At 42.0% G+C, this 23,672-nt stretch overlaps 1 protein-coding gene across 2 annotated transcripts in view; it reads left to right on the forward strand.

The window, feature by feature from the left end:
• Positions 1-392: 392 nt before the first annotated feature.
• Positions 393-23,672, forward strand: part of fer1l4 (fer-1 like family member 4) — a 139,241-nt gene continuing 115,961 nt past the window's right edge. The window contains exons 1-5 of one of the 2 annotated variants that reach the window (XR_011339998.1): positions 393-918; positions 8,604-8,659; positions 15,710-15,798; positions 17,214-17,313; positions 20,296-20,387. Coding sequence is in view for 1 of the 2 variants with exons in the window: in XM_069884593.1 (XP_069740694.1) it covers positions 840-918; positions 8,604-8,659; positions 15,710-15,798; positions 17,214-17,313; positions 20,296-20,387 (416 nt within the window). In the remaining variant the exon portion in view is untranslated. The remainder of the gene's footprint in view (positions 919-8,603; positions 8,660-15,709; positions 15,799-17,213; positions 17,314-20,295; positions 20,388-23,672) is intronic. The other variant, XM_069884593.1, reaches the window with a different exon arrangement.

The raw sequence follows: 23,672 nt of genomic DNA on the forward strand, positions 1-23,672 counted from the left end.
CTGGCTGGCGTGGCACGCCACTTATCATAATGTCTTTGGCTTGGCTTCGCGGACGAAGATTTATGGAGGGGGTAAAAAAGTCCACGTCAGCTGCAGGCTCGTTTGTGGCTGACAAGTTCGATGTGGGACAGGCAGACACAGTTGCAGCGGTTGCAGGGGAAAATTGGTTGGTTGGGGTTGGGTGTTTCCTCCTTTGCCTTTTGTCAGTGAGGTGGGCTCTGCGGTCTTCTTCAAAGGAGGTTGCTGCCCGCCAAACTGTATAGGAGCAGAAATAGGCTATTCAGCCCATCGAGTCTGCCCCCACCACCACGCCTGCCAGCCCCTCCTTCGGGGAGGAAGGTGTGCGCCCCACGAAGATGGCTTCACGAGGAAGTCCCCATGCTCTTGGTTCCAGCCCTCGGTCACAGGCTGGCGTGCGCAAGGCGTTGGGTGGAACACGGCCACGGGGTGTGCGGGGAATGAGGGAACAGCGCTCCTGCGGAGAGCAGGAGCCGAGGAGATGTGTCAAGAACTTCAATTGGTGAGGCGCTTTTGTGTGCGAAGGAATGAAAAGACGGAGCTGTAAAGAACTTGTCAATATTGAATCGATTTGCAAAGCGGAAACGCCTCAATTCTGCTGAAGTTTCTGCACTGGGCGTGGATGCTTCGACTGGTTGAGAAAGAATCTGATTGAGTCAGTTGCCCCGAGCCCAGCCCAAGGGAAACCTGCGGCGCTCAAGACGGGCAGATGGACGGTGGGATCAGGTGCAGCCACTGACAGGAAGCAAGTCCTTCAGCTTTGAAACTCTGTAAAAGCACAACGTTGGAGAAACTCCGGCGGCCAAGTCTGAAGTCTCATCATGTCGCTGACACTGTTTCTTAAAAAGATTTCTAACCTCAGTGGCAAATATGACAGACTCGTTCAAGTCACCTTCCGAGGTCAGTATGTGCACACCTGACTGCGCTTGGCTCGGCGGGAGGCTTGTGCGTCTGGGAATTGGGAGACGCGACCGACACCGGGACTCCGGCATCTGGTGGATGTGCCACTGGAGGAGGTCTTGTCTTGGGATGGGGAATGGTCTCGGGAACTTCAGCTGCCCACCGTCTCGTCAACGCCGGTTCGGTCGATGAAGATGAATAATCATCGTGTTAAAGGGGCTTTTGAAGGACATGCGGGGGGAGGGGGTCAGCCAGCCCATGTTTGAGACCCTTTGCTTCCTTTTGTTACACTCTATGTTCAACACTTGGAAGAAGTAGCAAGGGCACAGAATGTATTGTGGGCGGACAAGGTCCAACCAGGAGTGGCTCTCTGCAACCTTAGATTGAATCATGTAGGAACGGCATAGCTGGCAGACGAGATGTCTGGCAGGTAGAAAGGATTAAAACAAAATTAACCATGCCTTCCTGCTACAGAGGCATTTGTTCATTTCAGCATTGTGACCACAACCAATCTTTCACGAACATCCTCCATTGTGTATGTGTATGTGCCCTGTTAGTGTGTTAAATGGAATCAACTCCAAAAAGATTTTTCAGCTCAAAACTATCCACAGATGAGGCACTGTGGACCAAAGTACATATCCACAATGTAACTTTGTGCTCTGGCATTTAGAGTCATGCAGGCAGCGCCAAACTGGCTCTTTGCCTAACTCATCCCTGCTGACCACGTGGTATTCTGGGGTGGTCCATGTGTCCACATTTGACCCATGTTCTATCTAAACCCTTCCTATCTATCCAAATATCTTTTGAATGTTGAAATTGTACCACTTAATTAGTTTCCTCTAACAGCTCATTTTAGAAATGGATGACCCTCTTGTTTGAAAAGGTGTTCCTCAGGCCCCTCTTTAAATCTATTCCTCTTGTTTTATATAGCCCAACTGTTACAGGCCCAGAGGACCCCAAAACCCATCATCAATAGAAATTCACCAAGACAAATGGTAACTTAACAAAAGTTACTTTTAATTTTCTTAAACATCAACACAGGATCAAACTTTAATTTATCGCTATTAACCTAACTTCTAATTCTAAGTGCACATGTATGCAATGTGTTCAGGAAAGTTCTTTGGTTCACAGTCCAATCTCACTTCTCACTCCTCCAAGTTCACCAGTATCAGGCAATTCCTATACTCTGCACAGAATTTAACATTTATAAAATTTCACCAAGCTCTGGTGCTTAAAGGTAATTGGTTATCACTCAGGAAATTTCTTGTTGGTTTCAGAGAGAGATTTATTGCTTGTTGGACACACACAAACTGATTTACTTCTATCAGTCACTTCGTTGTCTTGCCGAAGAAACTTGCCACATCAGGGTTTTCCAAGTGATAATTTCTTCTTCCAGGTCACCACTGAGTTCCTCTCGTTTCCCTTATTTTAGGAGAAATGCTCTAGCCAGCCATTTCCTCTTGTAAGGACTACAAGGGTTTTTAACAGGCTGAACTCAGAACTCACAACCTGTCTTCAAAATGGGGTTTGAAACAGCTTGCCAGCTTGTCACGTTCCAGTCTCAAAAGCCACTGCAAAACTGAATTCCAACTGAATTCTCTCTCTCCCTCAGTGAAAGCCTGTTTGGTCAATTCTCTATCTCTCCTTGCAAAACCACATGACCTTCTTGCAGGACTCCCAGACCCAGTCTCTATAAAATCTTATCAGCCTCTGAGCATGGAATGTTTCATTTGCACCTGCTTTTGAAGTTCCTTAGCAAAGCATTTCCAAAATATTTTTTATTGTCTTTGCAAATGCACTCGGTGCCTCAGCATTTACCTGTACTTTCAGCACAGCTCGTGCATTTTAAATTAGATGTGAAGTGTTACTCTGTTTATAGTGACCTACACTAACCCCCCCCCATCTATCACTTAAAAAACATTTATATATATATATATAAAATATAATAAAACCCATCACATCAACCATGGGGAAAATACTCTGACTATTTACCTTAACTATGCCCATCATAATGTTATAAACCTCTACAAGATCATCCCTCAACTTCCTGGAATCCAGGAAGAAAGGCTATTCCTGCCTCTCTGTACAATTCAAATATACCAATCACAGAAACATTCTCGCGAAGCTTTTCTGCACCCTTTCCAGAGTAATGATATCTTTCCAATATTTGGGTGACCAAATTGCACACAATATTCCGTGTGGACTCAGCAATGCTGTGCTTTAATTAAAACATGACACCCTGCTCCTGCACTCAGTGACCGACCAATGAAGGAAAGCACACCAAACTCTGCCTTCACTACTCTGTCCACCTGTGTTGCCAGTTTCATGGAACTATGTACTTGCACTACCAAGTCATTGTTCAATAATGCTCCTGAGGGCCCCACCATTTACCTTGCCCTGGTTTATCCTACCAAAGTGAAAAATGAAACGTCTCACATTTGACTGAGTTAAGATCCATCTGCTGTTCCTTGTTCATCTAGAATCTTGTTGTAATCTCAGATAACCTTCTTCATTGTCCACCCTACCCCAATGTTGGTGTCATCTGCAAATGTACTAATTGTTGTTTCCCATCCATTAATATAGATGACAAACTATAGTGGACCCAGCACTGATCCCTGGTCACAGGCCTCGAATCCGAATAATAATCCTCCTCTTCCATCCTCAATCATCTACCGTGAAACCTATTCTGTATCCATTTGACCTGTTCATCCTGGATCACATGCGATCAGACTTTGTGGACCAGCTTACCATGCAGAAGTTTTTTTAAACCATGTCTACTGCATGCATTCATCAATCTTCTTGATTACCTCGTATGATAACCCTTTAATTCCATGGATCATTCTCATGACTCTCCACTGATCCCTCTCTAATGCCAACTCCTCCTTCCTTGTCCAACCTAATCCACTGCATTCTATGTAATTTGTGTGCCCTCCCAGTATCAATGAGATCAAACACAAATTGGGTGATCACTTTTCTGAGCACCAACATTCTATGGGTCTAAGCCAGACCTTTCTTTTGCAAACCTCCGAACTCCCCAAACCATTCCTACTGTAACATGACTGTCCTTATCAGGGGAAAGCCAATATAAACATTATATTCATCCTGGACAGTCTTAAACAGAAAAACATTGATTTTTGATAACCCCCACCCCCACCTCAATCTGATTCTACTGTTTCAATCTCTACCTAATCCTGTACTTAATTTTCTCTCTTTAACTTTTTTCTCTTCCCTATCTTCTATCTGTCCCTCCATCTCCTATGCTTTCTGGGCTATACCATCATCTCTGGGCTCCTCCCACAGCTCCTTCCCCCTTTATAGATGTAATTTCACATCTTCTATTTTAGTCTTGATAAAGGATTCACACCTAAACTGTTGACTGACTATTTCTACCCATTGATGCTGTCTCGAACTGATGTGACTGACTAGATTTAGGACAGAGTAGAGGAAAAATTGCTTTTCTCATAGAGTCATGAATCTGTGGAATTCTTTTCTCAAAATAGCCTATGATACACAGATGGATTTTTTCATAGTAGGGAAATTAAGAATTATGGGGAAAAGCCAGGAAGGTGGAGTGGAGTCCACAGCCAGATATTATAAATTGACAAACATTGACGGGCTAGATGGTCTTCTCCAGCTTATATTTCTTTTCTTTTACTTTTGATTGACCAGATCCTCAATATCTCTGGCCCTCCAAGGTTTCGTAATCTCGCCAGCCTTGCCATAGATATAGGAGCAAAAGTAGACCATTCAGTCTGTCAAGTCCATACTGCCATTCCATCACAAGCTGATCCATTCTCCAACTCAGCCCTGCTCCCCTGCCTTCTCCCCTTAACTTTTGATGCCATGACTATTTAGACAGCTAACAATCTCTGGCTTAAATACACTCAATAATCAGGCGTCCACAGCCACCTGTGAGAGCAAATTCCAGAGGTTCACCACTCACTGACTAAAGAAATACCTCCACATTGGTTTTAAATTGGTGCTCTTCAATCCTGAAGTTGTCCCCTCTTGTCCTAGAATCCCCTACCATGGGAAACAACTTTTCCACATCTACTCTCCCAGGCCTTTCAACATTCAAAATGCTTCCATGAGATCACCCCTCATTCTTCTGAACTTCAGTCCAAGATCCGTCAAATGTTTCTCATATGCTAAACCCTTCATTCCAGGAATAATTCTTGTGAATCTTCTCTGATCCCTCTCCAATGCCAGCACATCCTTTCTTAAATAAAGAGTTCAAAACTGTACCCTGTACTCCATGTGAGACCTCACCAGTGCCTTATAAAACCTAAACCTTACAAGCCTGCTCTCATCCTGTTCCTCTAGATATGAATGTCAACATTGCATTCGGTATCTTCACCACCGACTCAACCTGGAGGTTAACCTTTAGGGTATCCTGTGCATCTATAAATTTCCTTTCTGCTGTCTCCCTCCCTTTTTACATAGCGGAGAGAGGTTTGGAATTTTCCAGTCTTCTGGAACCATGCCAGAATCTATTGATTCCTGGAAGATCAGTACTAATTACTCCACAATCTCTATAGCTATTAGTTTAAGAACACAAGAGTGCATTCCATCTGGTCTGGGAGACTTAACCACCCTCAGACCATTCAGCTTCTAAGCACCTTCTCTCTGGTGATCAATGCTGCATTCACCTCTCTTCCCTGACACCCTTGAAAGTCCTTTAATGTCTTCCACCTCATTCCACTGCCACCTCCTTGTCTCCCATTACAATTTCTTTGGTGTCATTCTTTTTTTAATCAGTCCTATATCACTCGTACCTCTTTTTAACTCTTAATATTCTTAAAGTTTTTGGTATCCTCTTTGCTATTATTTACTAGTCTCCTTTCAAAGTTATTCTTTTCCTTCCTAATGACTTCTTCGTTGCCCTCTGTAAGCTTTTAAAAGCTTCGCAGTCTTCTATCTTCTCACCAATTTTTGCTCCCTTATTCGCCCTTTTTACTGCTTTTTATTTGGCTTTGACTTTTTTTCAGCCACAGTTGTCATTTTTCCATTCAAATATTTATTCTTTTTTAGAATATACCTGCCCTGCACTTGCCTTATTTCTTGGAGAAACTCCAGCCGTTACTGCTCTGTCATCTTCCCTACTAGTGTGGCTTGCCAATTAACTTTCACCAGTTCCTTTCTCATGCCTCTGTCATCCCCTTTATTCCACTGACATACTGACACTTCTGATTTTAGTTTCTCGCTCTTTCTCAAAATACAGGGTGAATTCTATCATATTTTATGATCACTGCCTCCTAAGGGTTTCCTTTATCTTCAGCTCCCTTGCCAACTCTGGTTCATCACACATTACCCAAATCAGAATTGCCATTTCCCTGGTTGGCTCATTCACAAGTTGTTCTAAAAAAGCATCCTGAAAGCATTTGATAAATTTCTTCTCTTGGGGTCCAGCACCAAGCTGGTTTTCCAATCAATCTGCAAATTGAAATCCCCCTTGACTATGTAAAATTTCCCTTTTTGCGTGCATTCACGGTCTCCTGCTGCAGATTGGACACCACATCCTGGGGACAGTTTGGAGGCCTTACAGTTTCTTAATTCTACCTATAGAGATTCTATATCTTTTGAATGAATGTCTCCTCTCTCCAAAGATTTAATTCCATTTTGAACCAACAGCGCCGCCCCAACCCCTCTGCCTACCTTTCTGTCCTTCAGATACACAGTATATCCACAGATATTTAATTCCCAACTGTGGTCTTCTTTTAGCCACGATTCAGTGATGGCCACATTGTCCACCTGTGCTACTAGATCATCAACCTTATTTCTTACACTTTTAAATACAATACCTTCCATGCTGCATTCATCACCCTTTTAAATTTTGTTTCCAAAGTACACCAAGTTAAATCCTTAATCTTACGCTTGTAATTTTTCCATATTGATTGCCTCTCCTTCCTCACAATCTCACTGCAAAGTGCATCTACTTGTGTATCCTCGGCCCTATCCACTGCCCTCTCATTTTGGTTCCCACACCCCGCCAAACTAGTTTAAACCATCCCTAACAGCTCCAGCAAACCTGCCCACCAGAATATTGGTCCCCCTTCCATTTAGGTGCAATCTGTCCTTTGGTACAAGTCATACCTTCCCCAGAAGGGATCCCAATGATCCACAAATCTGAACCCCTGCCCCCTGCACCAACAGCCACAAATCCAGCTTTCTTTTCCTGTCCTCACCAGCGCGTAACACAGGCAGCAACCCACTCTTGAGGTCCTGCTTTTTAACTTCCTTCCTAACCCCCTATATTCCCTCTTCAGAACCTCACCCCTTTTTCTATCCAAGTCATTGGTGCCAACATGGACCACGACTTTTGGCTGCTCACCCTCCTGCTTGCTTTTCACTCTAACAATAATATGCTTTCCCTGAACATTCCCTATCTCTTTTGTAAATGCCTCCCACTTGCCAGCTTACCTGAAATTAGCCTCTCTCATTTCAATTTTGCAAGTTCCAGTCTAATGCCATCAAAATTGCCATGTCTTAATTTAGGACATTAACCTATGGACCAGATCTGTTTTTTCATTACTATTTTAAAACTAACAGTGGAAGCCTATTAAATCAAGAAACCTTCTTTGTTGCATTTAACAAATTCTGTCTAACCTGAGCAACTGCAACTAACAGCATCTCAGTCATTCTATCGATCATAAATTGTCATATACTGTATATTGTACAATGTACATATGCACCAAAATTCTTTCTTTCTGCTGCAGAACAAGTACTTCATTTAAAAAAAAGACTTCAATAGTACACGAAAATCTCCTCTGCACCCTCTCCATAGCTTCCACATCCTTCCTGTAATGAGGTGACTAGAACTGAACTCTATATTCCATGTGTGGTCTAACCAGAGTTTTATGGAGCTGCAACATTACTTCATGACTCTTGAACTCAATCCCCCAACAAATGAAGGTCAGCCTTCTTAACTACCTGATCAACCTGCATGGCAACCTTGAGAGAGAGAGAGCAATGTATTTGGACCCTAAGTTTCCTCTGTTCTCTCACACTGTTAAGAAACATATCATTAACCCTGTACTCAGCACTTTGGTTTGTCCTTCCAAAATGTATCACCTCACACCTATCCAGATTGAAATTCATCTGCCATTTTTCCACCCAACTCTGCATCCCATGTCCTTTTGTAACCTATAACAATCTTCCACACTATCCACAATTCCTTCAAACTTACTGACCCATCCTTTCACTTCTTCGACCAGGTTATCTATAAAAATCACAAAAGAGCAGAGATCCCAGAACAGATCTCCATGGAACTCAACTGGTCACTGATATTCAGGCAGAATACATTCCAGCTAATACTACCTTCTACTTTCTACAGGCAAGCCAATAATTCTGAATCTGGAGAGCCAAGTTTCCATGGATCCCATGCCTCATGACTTTTTGAATAACACTGAATGACTTCAGAATCCCCCTCCAAGATGTTCTCTCTAAATACAGCTATGATGTTTTGAAAGCACAAAATAGCAGAATTGTTTGGGCAAAGTCCTTTATTATCCCTTAGTTTTTAATGTTCCTACACAACATCGAGGGCTGAAGTGCCTGTAATATGCTCTAATGTTCTATGTTCAAAAAGTGTAGATTGACATTGTTAGAATAACAATGATGTAGACTGTAAAAACTTTGTCATTACTTACATGAAATAATTAAAGTTTTCTGATATCTGTTCTTAGGTTACACATACTCTACTAGAAGATCACAGTGTGAATATGAGGCTATCATCAATGAGGTAATACTTCATATTTGGTGTTAATGCCATTTCATCCCCAACACAAATGTTAGATCACGTGACATAACATCAGAATTGTGGGTGGAAGTTGCAGTAAGATGGCGGGTTATTGTCTATTTCGTGAACTTGAATCTGGCTGGCTTTTCAAAAATCAAATCCTTTGACAAAGGGTCTTTGTTGACCCCTCTTTCCATAGCTACAGGTTTTCTATTTTTGTTTTGGATTTTCATTTTCTAAATTTAAAAAAAAATTTTCACTGCAATATTTTCAATTGTAACTTCAGACATCAATGTTAGCAGGTAATTTCACCAAAGAGGGCATCATAACTTTGATGTTAGTAATCCCCAAAATTCTTTCCCCAGCTGGATTCCGATCAAGCTCTAGGTCACTGTCGAGAGTGTATTTGAGAGCAGTGCCAGTTGGGTGTGCACATGCCCAGGGGATACGCTGATACCACGGACATTTCACAGACTATCAGGAAGGACAATTAACATCCAAACCACTTTTGTCCCCCATCTGCACCCACTCAGAACATGAAAATATGCTGGCAGAGGTGTTTGTTTTGACCAATCTTCCGTAAAACATTTCCTCTTTCTGCCTGATGATGATTCATTGCTTTGCGATGGTGATAGATCAGTGATTTTGGCCTCTTATTTCAGTTGATGCTGTTTTCAGTCCCTCTGTGGTAAACAGAGAGGAATTTAGTGACAGCATCCCTTTAATAGTGTAGCTGGGTGTGTCTATGCAGAAAAAGAATTTCATTTAACCTTTCATACAGTCAGATGTTTTCAGATTTTCAATACAGGTCAATGTGAAACATTTGTGTGCTTGTACATCAGGTTATTATGAGATGAACTGTAAAATGAATGCACCTTCTCACTGGCCAGTCATTTTGGCACCTGATAGCTTTGCCAATCTATACATGTTCTGGGAATGCTGAAAGACACCTTGAGATTTACAGTTAACAATAATAGCTTAAAACATTTGAATAACACTTTTCTCATCATTTTGGATTTGTATACTTCATCATAAGATTGTCAAGAAGATTCTCTAAAATCAACAGTCTCCACATTAACTGGGGATATGGACCAAGGAATGGAAGATGAAATTTATTTCTGACAAGTGAAAAGTGATGCATTTTGTAAAGTGAAACCATGGCAAGGCATAAACAGTGAATGACAGAGCCCTGAAGAGTGTTGTAGAACAGGAGCTTGAGGTAAAAGGCCATTGTCCCCCCAAAAATGGCAACTTGGGTAGATAAGGTGGTGAAGAATGGGTTTGGCACACTCTGAATATTGTCTGTAGTTCTGGGCACCCAGTGAGAGGAAGGGTGTAATTTAGCTGGAAAGGATACAGGAAAAATTCTCGAAGTTGTTGGTGGCACTGGAGGGCTCGAGTTAAAGGGAGAGACTGGATAGGCTGGGCCTGTTTTCCCAAGAGTGTAGTTGCCTGAGAGATGACCTTCTAAAATCATGAGGCATATAGGAAAGGTCACAAGTCTTTATCCAGGGAAGGGGTGTATAAAGTTATAGATTAGAGGGGAAATATTTTAACACAGAAAGTTGAGAATATGACAAAAGCTGCCTGAGGAATTGGTAGAGGTAGCTACAATTACAATGTTTAGAAGACAATTGGATAGGTACATGGATAGAAAAGTTTAGAGGATATGGGCCAAATTCAGGCAAATGTGATGAGCTCGGGCAGGCACCCTGACCGACATGGACAAGTTGAGCTTGTTTCTGGAGTATATAACTCCCCAAACATCAATATTTACAGTATTTGACAGCATATAAGACCACCTTTTTCCCCAAAAATGGCACAAAAATATGCAAAGTTGAAATGAGGGTGATAATGGTCATCACTGCTTGGCTCACTAGCATGTCCACTGAAATACAAATGATTGGCAATAGTGGAAGATGGCTACAGGAGGAAAGCGCTCAAGCTATACTATTGCATACAAACTAAAAGTGGTAAACTATGCTAAGGAGCATGGTAATAGAGCAGCAGCAAGAGCTTTTGTGGCACCGTCTTCAGCAAAAATTATACAAAAATGGAGAAAGCAAGAACAACAGCTACAAACTGCTAAAAAGGGTAAACGTAACCTTCATTATCTAGCCCCACTGGACAGAACTTGAGGAGAAGTTTAAAAAAAACTGGGTGATAAATGAGAGGAATTCAAGGAAATGCGTTTCTACCAAAATGGTAATTAATGAAGCCGGAGATTAGGAGAAGAACAAGATTTTGCAGGAACAGAAGGTTGTTGTTACTGGTTCATGAAAAGGGAAAGTTTATCAATGCGTGAAAAAAAACATCCATTGCACAGAAAATGCCAGCGGATTATGAAGACAAAATATTAGAATTTCTTAAAACTGTAATAAATGCATGATAAAGAACTTGTTTTGAACTGTTCCAAATAAGGAATATGGATGAAGTTCCAGTAACATTCGATGTACCATCCAACAAGACTGTGAGTGTCAAAGGGGCTAAAATAGTTGTAGTAAAAAGCCATTGGTCATGAAAAGACAGTAGTTCTAGCCTGTTGCGCTGATGGCACAGAACTGCTGCTGTTTTTAATATTTAAAAGAAAACCTCAGCCTAAAATAAAAACCACATGTTGTGTTTATTCATATTCATACAAAAGGCTGGATGGACGAAACTGGTATGGATTTATGGTTACAGAAAATTTGGGGAAGGCGTCCTGGTGGTGGGCTCTGAGACCTTCACTTCTGGTGTGGGATCAGTTCGGGGCACATAGAACTGAAGCCGTTAAAAGGAAGGCGGTAGAACTGAAAACCCAGGCAACTATCATTCTTGGTGGTCTGATGAGCCAATTGCAGCCTTTTTTAGATGTGCGTGCAAACAAGCCATTTAAAAATAGCATGGAAGGACATTGGAGCCAATGGATGGGAGATTCAGACCGTGACCTCGCACCAACAGCAAAAGTGAAACATCCCACCATTCCACGGGTGTGTGAGTGGGTGAAGAAATCTTGGGAAAATGGAAGACCTGCTATTATTATGAGGGCTTTTAAGCAGTATGGAATTAGTAATAGCCTTGATGGCACTAAAGAAAGTGGATTATTTGAAGGCAGTGATACCAGCATCAGTGATGATGAGGTTTTGGGCTTCGATACCAATGTTGCTGATAAATTTTCAGGGTTTGAAGATGATTAAAGTTTTTGTTACAGAACACTGATGTTTTCTAAACTTCTTATTGTCTTTTTGTTTATGATAACCATGCTGGTAGCTTGTTCTCTTACAAAATGGGTAGCATCGCCTTTACAGCACCAGCGATCAGGACTGGGGTTCAAATCCCACGCTGTCTGTAAGGAGATTATATGTTCTGATATAGCTCAGCTGCTCTTGTTTTCTTTTGTAAATTACAACAGTTTTATTATTACAAAGATTTTTCCTGTTCTAGATCAGTGGTTCTCAACCTTTTTCTTTTCGCTCACGTACCACTTTAAGTATTCCCTCTGCCATAGGTGCTCTGTGATTAGTAAGGTGGTAAGTGGAAAGAAAAAGTTTGAAAATCGTACCTAATTGACTCTCATGAACTCCAAAGAAAATGGGTCCATGACAATTGTTCTCAAGCAAAATATTTCAGTAACAATTGGGCCTGGAGCAGTGATTCTCAACCTTCCCTTCCCACTCACAGACCTTAAGCAATCCCTTACTAATCACAGAGCCCCGATGGCAGAGGAATTACTTAAAGTGGTAGGTGAGTGGAAAGGAAAGGGTTGAGAACCACTGCTCTAGTTGCATGTTTTGTCCAAGTTTTAAAGGCTTACCCGTAAATACACTAAAAAAAATTCTTAATATTCCCTGCTGAAATGGGAGGAGGTAGTTCTTATATGCCATCAAATACGGTACTTAAAAACAGGCACAGTAGAAAGGATTCAGCAAATGAGTCATAAACTAGGAGGTGCAGAAAAATTTATTTTGTGTATTATCAGTAAACCTTTGAGCAGAACCTGCTCTGGAGGGTGGAGACTCTGACGCAGTTATTTATATGGTTGAATCTGACCCACCTTAAGTAAAATGGGGTGGAGGTTGCAGAATCTATTTTTATCCAAGAATCAAGTCATAACCATAAGGAAGCTTTGCAAAACTAGAAATAAGTTTAAAATCTATGACTGAAACATGTTTAAAATGTGTATTTTCTGCTCAGATCTTAAATAGGGCATCTTATGGAGGCACTGTCTGCCTGTCATAATGCAAATATTTGTTCAGATTTCAGATTTAGAGTACATACATGACATCACATACAACCCTAAATCATATCCATAATTCATGATGTAAATAGTTTATACCTTTTTTAGAAAAAAAAGTGAAACCCTTTCTCTAACCTCACATGCAACCCAAAGATTCCTTTTTCCTGTAGGTGAGGCAGAATTATCATTAATTGGTAGTGCAAAAAAAAAGTATACAGTGTAAACACGTCAAAAAATAAAAGAACTGCAAACAGATTATGAAGCAAACAAACTGTTGAGAACAAAAGAAAATCAATGAAGTGCACGAGTAAGAGTCCTTAAATGAGTCTCTGATTGAGTTTGTTGTTGAGGAGTCTGATGGTGGAGGGGTAGCAGCTGTTCCTGAACCTGGTGGTGTGAGTCTTGTGGCATCTATACATCTTTTCTGATGGTAGCAGTGAGAACAGAGCAAGTGTGGGTCTTTGATGATTGCTGCTACTCTCCTATGCCAGCGTTTCCTGTCAATGTACTCAATAGCGGAGAGAGTTTTGCCTGTGATGTCCTGGGCTGTGTCCACTACCTTTTGGAGGGCTTTACATTAATGTCCCCATACCAGATCATGATGCAACTAAGTCAGCATACTTTCAAACACACATCTGTAGAAATTTACTAGGGTTTCTGGTGTCATACCAAACCTCCGCAAAGTCCTGAGGAAGTAGAGGCACTGGCGCCTCTTAAAAATCAAACTAAAACAATTGAACTGATCATTATATAATTTGCCAATTGGCGATCCTGAATATATAAATTAGTTGCAATTTTCTCTACGTTACCGTCAGTGAATTACCTTTGAACTTTGAAGCACTTTTAGAATTTGGTGAGGTAGGAATAGGTGCTAGAGAATGGGAGCTTTATTGATTGAGATCAGAGTTGATGGTCACAAGGTTTAGCTTCAGAAATTCTGCTCTGAAGAAGACAGAATTTGGTCAATCAGGACAGGGGAGGGTGGGAGGTGCTTGGTAAGTGAAGGTCTGTCATGGGAGAGCATGGGGGTGTTTGGCCAGTGAGAGTCTGTCGGGGAGAGCATGGGGGTTGTTTGATCAATGGAAGTCTGTCAGGGGAGAGGGAGGGGGATGTTTGGACAGTGAGACAATCTGTCGGAGAAAGGGTGGAAGGTGTTTGACCAATGAGAGTCTGTCAGGGGAGAAGATGGGGGATGTTTGGTGAGTCAGGACAGAGGAAAAGGTGGGGGAGGCATTTGATTAATGAGAGTCAGGGGAGAGGTGGAGGGTGTTTGATCAGTGAGAGTCTGTTGGGGGAGAGGGTGGGTGGGTGTTTGGTCAGCCAGGACAGGGGAGAGGGTGGGGTATGTTTGATTAACAAGTCTTTTGGGAGAGGGTTGGATAGTTGGTGAGCGAGAGTTGAATGTCATCTTTGGGGCTGTTTGTGTGGGCAGACTAAAGCTTCATGACTGAGACCCAGATTCCTTACTTTGTCAGACTGACACCCACCAACCCACCCCCTCCCCCTCCCCCTTCCATCCATATCCCACTGTCTATCCCTGAGTTTATTTTTTGTTTGTCCACCTTTAGTATGTTGTTGTTTCGCAAGGTCTTTATTCATCAAATTATAGAACCTAACACCACAGAAAGAGTCCCTTTGGCCCACATTACATGCATGTCAACCATGATGCCTATTCATTGAAATCCCATTTGGCAGCTTTCCTATCCAAAGTGTCATCAAGTTTGTAGATGACACAACAGTAGTCGGCCTCATCAGCAACAACGATGAATTGCACTATAGAGAAGAGGTGGAAAATCTAGTGAAATGGTGTGAAAGTAACAACCAGAGTTTCAATGTGGACAAGATGCAGGAGATGATCGTGGCCTTAAAGGCTAGGAATGACCAACCTCCATTACACATCAACAACTGTCGTGGAGGGCGAGGAGAGTACTTGACTAGTGACCAATCATGAACACACAGCGTCTTACTTGTCAGGAAGATGCAACAGTGACTGCTCTTCCTGAGGAGACTGAAGTGGGCAAGGGAACTGGCCACCATTATGTCAGCTTTCTACAGGAGCTCTATTGAGAGTGTCCTGGCCGGCTGCATCACAGTGTGGTACAGTCGCTACAGAGAAATAGATCGGAGGTCAATCCACAGGACCATAAGAGTGGCAAAGAGGATCACTGGGGTCTCTCTCCCCACCATCAACGTGATCTACTGAGATCATTTTCTGAAGATCTCTTCCACCTCACACACAGCATCTTTCAGCTGCTCCTGTTGGGGAAGAGATACAGGAGTATCAGAGCCAGCACCACCAGGCTGAGGAACAGCTTCTTCCCACGGGCAGTGAAAATGCTGAACGACCAAAAGACCTGCTCAGACTAACCATCCATTCATACAACAATATTGATTTATTTATTTGTATAGATGAACACTTGTCCCACATGTGTATTGTTTGTCTGTATATGTGTTACGTCTGGTTGTGTGTCTGCGTGTTTTGCACTGAGAACCGGAGAATGCTGTTTCATTGGTTGTACTTGTGCAATCAGATTACCATGAACTTGACTTGACAAAGACGGATGGACAAAACTGGAATTTAACACAACAACCAGAACACGAGGAAAATAAAAATTTAGCCGAATGCAAATCATGATTTAGTACCTCGAGGTTAGGCCTAGAGCTCAGGTAAAGTAAGCACACATCAAGATATCTTGGACTAAGGAAAGAGAAAACGTGAACAGGGTTGGTGGGGGGTTCATTCACATTTGAAACAGCTGAAATTTCAAATAACATCTCCAATTGTTGTGCAGAATTTCAAATTGTTTGAAATAAACAGGAATGATTTTCTATTGCAGGAGTTCCGCTGGCCTCATTATGGAAGAGACATCACGGAAGAGATGTTGGAGATTAAAGTTTATAATCACAGCAAGTTTTTCAGTAATCGGTACGTACATCAGCTCTTTCTCTAATTCTCCCAGCCAATCACAGCTTGTGGCTTAGAGTTTATTGTAGAGTCCAGTACGTTAAATATGGAGCACCATCGACAGAGGTGATCTCACAGTCTGGGTCACGTGAGTGCCTTCCTGAGCAGGGACCGGTGGTTTGATCAGGGAATTAAATGGGAGATCCCATGAAGGGGTGTGGTGATTGGTGGCAGGGAAGGGAAGAAAGCAGGTGAAAGAAAGTTTTATTTTGATTGGATGAGAAAGTGAATTTGTGAAGATAGCGTGCATTGTGAGGGGTGAGTTATTCTGATCAGGGGTTCGGAATGAGAGCAGTGTGGGAGAAGTTCAAAGGGCAGGATTCGTTTAGAGAGTTTGCAGTGGGATCTGGTAGGAGGTTGCTCTGTTCATCCTGGGGGGGGGGAGGGGGGTGAATGCTGCTACTGAGTGATGTTTCAGGTTTGAGAAGCCTGGAGTCTATTCCATGGTGGGTGTTGGTGTGACAGAATGGTGTTGCTGTTTGCTGACTTCATCTCAAGCAGTGATGGAATTTCCCTCTCCACCAGTTTGCAATTGACTTGTGATTCATTGATTAACCTTGGTAAAACTCTGCTTGAAAATGTTCAAAGGTTCCTTTCTTTTTCATGTAATAATGCAATGTATTGAATATGATATACTTCAACTTCTGCCTGCTGAAAAGACGAGCAGAGTTTAAATTAAGCTTCAGGTAAACAGCAGGACTGAACTGAAAATATTCCAATTATCTGATAATTCAATGAGAAAATTTAAAGCAGTCAACTGCATTTCATAATTTCTTGTCCACAAAAGAAAGGACAGAGTGAAGGGAGGAAGGTTGAGGGAAGCATCAGGAGTAAGTTTTTTTTTTACACAGAGTTGTGGGTGCCTGGAATGCCTTGCCAGGGGTGGTGATGGTGGCTGATACATTGGGGGCATTTAAGAGACTCTTCGACAGGCGCATGGACAAAAGGAAAATAGAGGGTTATGAGGTAGAAGGGTTTAGTATTTTTTTGCTAGGAACATATGGGTCGGCACAACATTGTGGGCCGAAGGGCCTGTATGTTCTATGCTCTAAGAGAATTTGAACATTCCTTCAATATTTGTTGAAAGTGGAAACAAGCTGGAGCCTATGTTCTGTGTGCAATGCCTCCATTAAGATTTGCCCAGTCCCCTGATTTTGGAGTCTTGTGCCCATTGGCTTCTTTCATTCCGTCCTTCCGCATTGATCAGGATGATTTGCCGCTTCAGGCAGAAAGGTTACTGCATGTCCTCCAAAATAACCGCCAGTGAACTACTGGGATGTGCATCTTTCTGCCATCAAGTGTTGTGTTTAAAGTCCATAAATTCTAAATGAGGTGAGAAGGCAAACTCATTAACAAAGAAATTCCTTTTTTTTTAGGTTGCTAGGTCACATGCAGATCAGTCTTCAACAGGTGACCAAAACTGGCTGCTTGGTTCTCAAAGAAGTTCTGGTCAACAAAAAAAATTCTCTTACAGATGTGAGTACTGTTCTTCTTCCCAATTCAAATGATCACTGATTGTAATGAGCAGAGGAAGAGTTGAAGATTGCGAAGTTGTTCCTCCTTTCAGCGGTAGCATGCCTGAGATCGAGAGCAGAAAAACATTCTGATGCTTTTTAACGGGATGCATTTCTACCTATCTCACGAACGTGGGCATTGTTTCAGTGAATGAAAGTTTCTGCCTGCTTCCAGCACACATTCCATTCTTAACAAACCCAACAATTTTGGTTTGAAAGCCCTACTGCAATATTCTGACAGACAAAAATCCCTAATTAACTTGGAATAAAGCAGATGGAGTGGTCACCATTCTGGACTGCTGGTGGCTTGAACTCAATAAAAGCCATCAGGACTGCTAGAAGTATCAAACACACTTAACCTGTTTGACTTGCAAATAGAAAGGTCAGCCAATAATGAGGAAGTGCATTCATCTGTCAGCCTGTTGCTATGACATTCTTTTAAAATACAGCTCTCCTTGATCTGGGCTTTTGGTTGCTCACTCCCACATTCTTTCACCGTTGACGCCCCTGAAAGTCATGAAAGAAAATTCCTTTGGATTTTGACTGCAATGTCGGGAAAACCGCTGAAAAAAAATTAACATAATTACTGCTGGGTGCCTTTTTAGACTGCAAGTACCTGAGTGCATAGTTCCAATGATTGGATGTGCAGTAGAGTGAATGACTGACAACAAATTTTTCTGGTATGATTTACACTGCAGGCTTCCTCCAAAAAGTTCTTGGGGTCCTTCAGGATAAATGGCGGTGCAGGAATTGACTCAAATTTCCTGCGCATTCCTTTTTAGACTACTTGTGTAGTGGCAAAATTCCTTGATTGTGCCGTTACATGCCTGCACTCTAAAAACCATAAGAGACTTGTTGATGTTGGCAAATGTAGGACCGTACGTACTGTTGCTTCTAGGACCCTTGTATTTCTGAGTGTTACAATTTAAAAAATTCTTGAAAGGTATTTCAGGTTATACAATTTAGACTGCTCTTGGGGTATTTTAAGCCATTTTTTTGGAAGCAGTTTATTGTAAGTGCAAACTGCTTGAATTTAACATCAAATAGTACAGCACCAGTCCTTGGCTCATCATGTTTGAACAGACCATAATATCAATCTAAACCACTCACATTTATGCAGTGTGGTATCTCACTGGTTCAATTGTCTGTCCAAATCATCTTCAGTGTACCTGCTTCTGTCACTACCCCATGCATCTGTTCCTGTCATCTATCATTCTCTGTGTAATAAAAAAAGTCTCGTAAATATTTAATTGTATTTAATCACCTGACCAATGTAGGCAAGTATCCTAAATGCCAGTCTACTACTGTCTACTCTCCTGCCATCTTTCAAGAGCTATGTACCTCCATCCCAAGGTCCCATAACTCTGTTTAGGCCACTGCTGTTAATAGTAGTCTTGGCCTGTTTCAATTTACCTAAATGTAGCACCGCATGCTTCATTGTACAGTAGTCAGTACATTTGCAAATGCATCAAAATTGATGATATAGTGGACCACCAAGAAGATTACCTACAATTACATCAGAATCAAGATGAACTGGGAAAGCAGGTCAAGGAAAGGCAAATGGAATTTAATGCAGACAAGTGCAAGATTTTGCACTTTGGTACGTTGAACCAGGAGAGGTCATTGGAGATGTTTCCACCTTAAGAAGTAAAGCTGTCTACTATCTTCACCTCAGCGCCATTGACGCCTATAATGGAGTGAGCTCACAACTCTTCCAATGGTCATCCTTCAGTGATGTAGATGATAAACAACAGGGAGCCCAGCATCAATTCCTGTAGCCCATCACTGGTTTATGGGACTCCAATTTGAATAAAAACATTCCACTTCCACCCTCTAACTCCTGCCATCAAGCCACTTTTGTATCCATCTCACCCTGGATCCCATATAATTTGATCCTCTGAATTTATTCATCCTTAATATGCTTTAAGACTGCTTGCACCTCTTTTGGTCAAAGGCATCACTCTAAGTTTGTCACAATTCTACAGGGTCCATTACCTTCTCTACAGTAAATGCAGATAATGTATTAATTTAAAACCTTGCCCCCAGTGTGCTCTCTCTCTCTCTCTCTCTCTCTCTCTCCCTCTCGCTCTCTTCCCTTTTCTCTCTTTCACAGAACCAAAATCATTTTTCACCTTTTATCAGATCCAATTAACACCTTTTGTTGGTCTGCCTTCCTGTTCCTTGTTTATACTGTACCTTGAAGAAGTGCTCAGGCCCAAAATGTTGGTAATATATCTTTACCTCCAATGGATGCTGCGAGGCCAGTTGAGATCTTCCAGAATTTCTGTGTGTTTTTGTCTTTCCTGTGCCTCCATTCATAGGTGACCCTGTTGATTCTTTGGAGACCTGTACGCTCCATGCTTTATTTATACATCTGAAATATCTTGGGATTTTCCTTTATCTTGTCTGCTAAAGCTATTTAACGTCTGCTTGATTTTCTTCTCAAGTGTATTCCAACATACTGTGACAAAAAACATGGGACCCTGCACCCTCTCCTACCACTCTCTGCTTCCTATCCATTTTATTACTCATACTGGTTCTTGTGTATTTGACCAGCCGATCATGCAGGGCCTTGTCAAAGGCTTTACTAATCTTTTTCTTATGGTAAAAATAAGAGAGCCTAGGTTAAGATGGACCCTTAAAAGGAATTTGAGGGGAAAGTATGTTTTTTACACAGTAGATGGTTGATATCTGGATTTGCTGTCAAAGGAGATGATGAAATCAGGTTCAATCATCATGTCTCAGATCTTTTCAGACAGGCACTTAAATAGGCTTGACATCCAGGGATACAGACATTTGTGTAGATGGACATAAAGGTCGGCATGGATATGCTGGGCCATTGGGCCTATTCCTGTGCTCTACAACTGACATTCACCACCTGATGCTAAGTTAAGTTGATCTAGCTGATAGGATTGTCACCAAATAAAGTGTGGTCTGGTTTCAGATATTGGTGGACTTGGAGATCCGATACCATCCGGTTGAAGGAGCTGTGGGAACGTGGACAGAAAATGACTTTGTAATTGATGCAAGTGACAGGTCAGTGAATTAACTGGTTTAAAAATGTTGAATATTAGCAACTCCGCTGTCTGTTCTGTGTTATATTCTGCTGTATTTTGTTTGGATGTATTTGCTGAAAAGCTCACAAAATAAATCTTAACCTTGCTCCAAAACTTCCAAGAAATAGATTAGGTCTTTATTCTTTGGAGTGTAGAAGGTTGAGAGGGGATTTGATAGAAGTATTTAAGATTATGAAAGGGATAGACAGAGTGGATGTGGATAGACTATTTCCGTTAAGAGGAGGAAAGATTAAAACAAGAGGACATGAGTTAAGAATTAAGGGGCAGAGGTTTAGAGGTAACATGAGGGGGAACTTCTTTACTCAGAGAGTGGTAGCCGTGTGGAATGAGCTTCCGGGAGAAATAGTGGCGGCGGAGTCAATTGTATTATTTAAGAAAAGGTTGGACAGGTCTATGGATGAGAAGAAGATGGAGGGTTAGGGGCATTGTGCAGGGAGGTGGGACTAGAGAGGGGTGTTTGGTTCGGTGCGGACTAGAAGGGCCTAATGGCCTGTTTCCGTGCTGTAATTGTTATGTTATACACCTACGTTAAGAATCTTTTATTGTCATATAATAAAACAGACATAATATTATAAAATTGCATTTAGGAGTGTTCACACAGACTCTGCAGCCACACAGACTTCAGTCCAAACCATTGGCAACCTGAGCCCCAGATCCAAACCTCCAACAAGATCACGAAGCCTTCCTGCCCTCGGCTCCTTCTCGCTTCCCAGTTCCAATACCTGGTATCCCTTCAGCCAGTCTTGAGCCAGTCTCCAGCAGTACACAGCCTGGTGTGAGACCTTTTACCACAAGTCATTAAAAAAAAGTGGCAGCACTGCTAGAGCTGCTGTAACAGCAGCATTGCTGCTGGTGCAGAGCTGGGGAGAGCAGAGAGCCGGGACACAGTGCTCCCGCAGGGTTCTACTGCTCAGTCCAACTACCGATGGCTCCGCACAGCCTTTAAATGACCCGTTAAAGGAGCTGACGGTGATTTATTTTAAAATTCTACATCCGTGAGGTCTGGGCCCAAGGTGACGGCGCCTGTGCTAGCAAAAGCCACGAGGGGTTGCAGACTCCAGGGAAGCAGAGGACTGGTGCAGGACACCAGAAAATGATGAGACCACCCCTTGTTTGAGGAGAAGCAGAGGAGACAACCCACGGGGCGGTGCCTATGGCGGCGGACCAGTGAGGGGCTCTGCGGCTGAAGAGCACATAAGTGGCGGGCTTTTGCCAAGTCGAGGTGAGGAAACCATGCAGGCTGCTGGTGATCTTGATTAAAGGACTCACACCAGGATGCAGACTGGCTTGAGACTGACTGGGATGCGAGAGGGTGCCGATGACAGGAGTGGCACTGAAGGCATCGTGAACGTGTCAGAGGTTCAGATCTGGAGCTTGAGATGCCAATAGTCTGTGCAGCTGCAGAGGCTGCGAGAGGACTGGAGGTGAATCCACGGACACTTAGTGACTCTGGGGGGATTCCATTAGCTTTTTTTCTGACTGTAAGGGCAATTTCTGATGATGGTGAATCTTTGTATGCCTAATGGCAGAACTACATGCAATTTCGTGTAATATTACATCTGTTTTATTGCATGACAATAAAGGAACCTGAAATATTGAATTGATAGTTTGAATTCAAATTTGGTTGACCCACAGAAGATAGTTTTGTGGTAAAAAGATGTCCCATGATCAGTGATGATCCATGAGGAATGATGTTAGAACAACTGTTGTTAGTGATTTATATGAAATGTAGATGGACGAGTTAGCAAGTTTGCAGGTGACACTTAAGATTGAAGTTGTAGACAGTGTAGAAGGCTATCAAAGAATACATCAGGATTTAGATCAGTCACAGATGTGGGCAGAGAAATGGCAGATGGAGTTTAATCTGGACAAGTGGGGCTGTTGCACTTTGGAAGGTCAAATGTCAAAGGAACATGTGCAGTTAATGACAAGACTCTTAAAAGCATTGATGATCAGAAATATCTGGGGGTTCAGATGCATAGACCCTTGAAAGTGGCCACAATGTAGACAAGATGGTAGAAAAGATGTACAGTATGCTTGCCTTTACTGGGTAGGATACTGAGTATAAAAGTAAGGAAGTCATATAAAACTTTGGTCATGCCACACATGGAAGATCGTGTGCTATTCTGGTCCCCCCATTACAGAAAGGATGTGGAGGTTTTAGAAAGGGTACAGAGAGATTTACAAGGATATTGCCTATATTAGAAGGTATGGGCTATGGGGAGAGATTGGACAACTTTGTTTGTTTTCTATGGAACATCGGAGACTGATGAGACCTGATATAAGTTTATGGAATGATGAGAGGCATTGATAGGTTAGACATTCAGAATTTTCATCCCAGGGGAAGAGCATCATACACAAGAGAACATGTATTTACAATATAATATAAATTTATTGCCATGTACATTAAACAATGTAAATATGTAATAACATTCTTTCCTTCTGCAATTGAATGGGTACTTTGTTTAAAAAAAAACCTGAAAAAACAAGAGTATACTTAACTCAATTAAAAAGGGACAATAAATACAAAAAGGAGAGAAGTAATAAATATCCAAGTGCAGACAGTCCCTTTGTGGTAACAAAGGGAAGTTTAAGGGTCTGATAGCTGCAGAAAAGAAACCGTTCTTGAATGTCAAATTACTGGTCTTCAGGTTTCTGTACCTTCTGCCCTAAGGTAGCAGTGAGCACAGCTTGTGACCAAGGTAAAGGGGGTCCTTTTCAGGTGGGGGTATTTAAAGTAGATGGTGGGACATTTTTTTACACAGAGAGTGATGGGTGCCTGGAATGGGCTGCCAGGAATAATGGTGTACTGTAAGCATATACAATAGAACAGAGGGATCTGGGAAAACAGATACATAATTCCTTGAAAGTGGCATCACCAGTAGATCGCATCGTAACATAAGAAAATCAGCCTTCTTAAATCAAAGCATTGAGTACAGGAGTTGGGATGTTATGTTAAAGTTGTACAAAACATTGATGAGCCATATTTGGAATATTACCTACAGGAAATGTGTCAAGAAGATTGAAAGAGTGCAGAGAAGGTTTATAAGGATGATACTGTGACTTGAGGACCTGAATAATAAGGAAAGATAAATAGATAAAGAGTTTTTTCCCTAGAGTGACTGAGAATGAGGGAAGATTTGAAAGATTATAATGGGAATAAGTAGGCTGAATGCACTATCCACTGTGGTTGGGTAAGACAAGAATTAGAGGGCATGGGTTAAGGGTGAAAGGTGAAAATTTT

The sequence above is a fragment of the Narcine bancroftii genome, chromosome 6 (genome assembly GCF_036971445.1).
Source record: "Narcine bancroftii isolate sNarBan1 chromosome 6, sNarBan1.hap1, whole genome shotgun sequence".
Taxonomy (NCBI): domain Eukaryota; kingdom Metazoa; phylum Chordata; class Chondrichthyes; order Torpediniformes; family Narcinidae; genus Narcine; species Narcine bancroftii.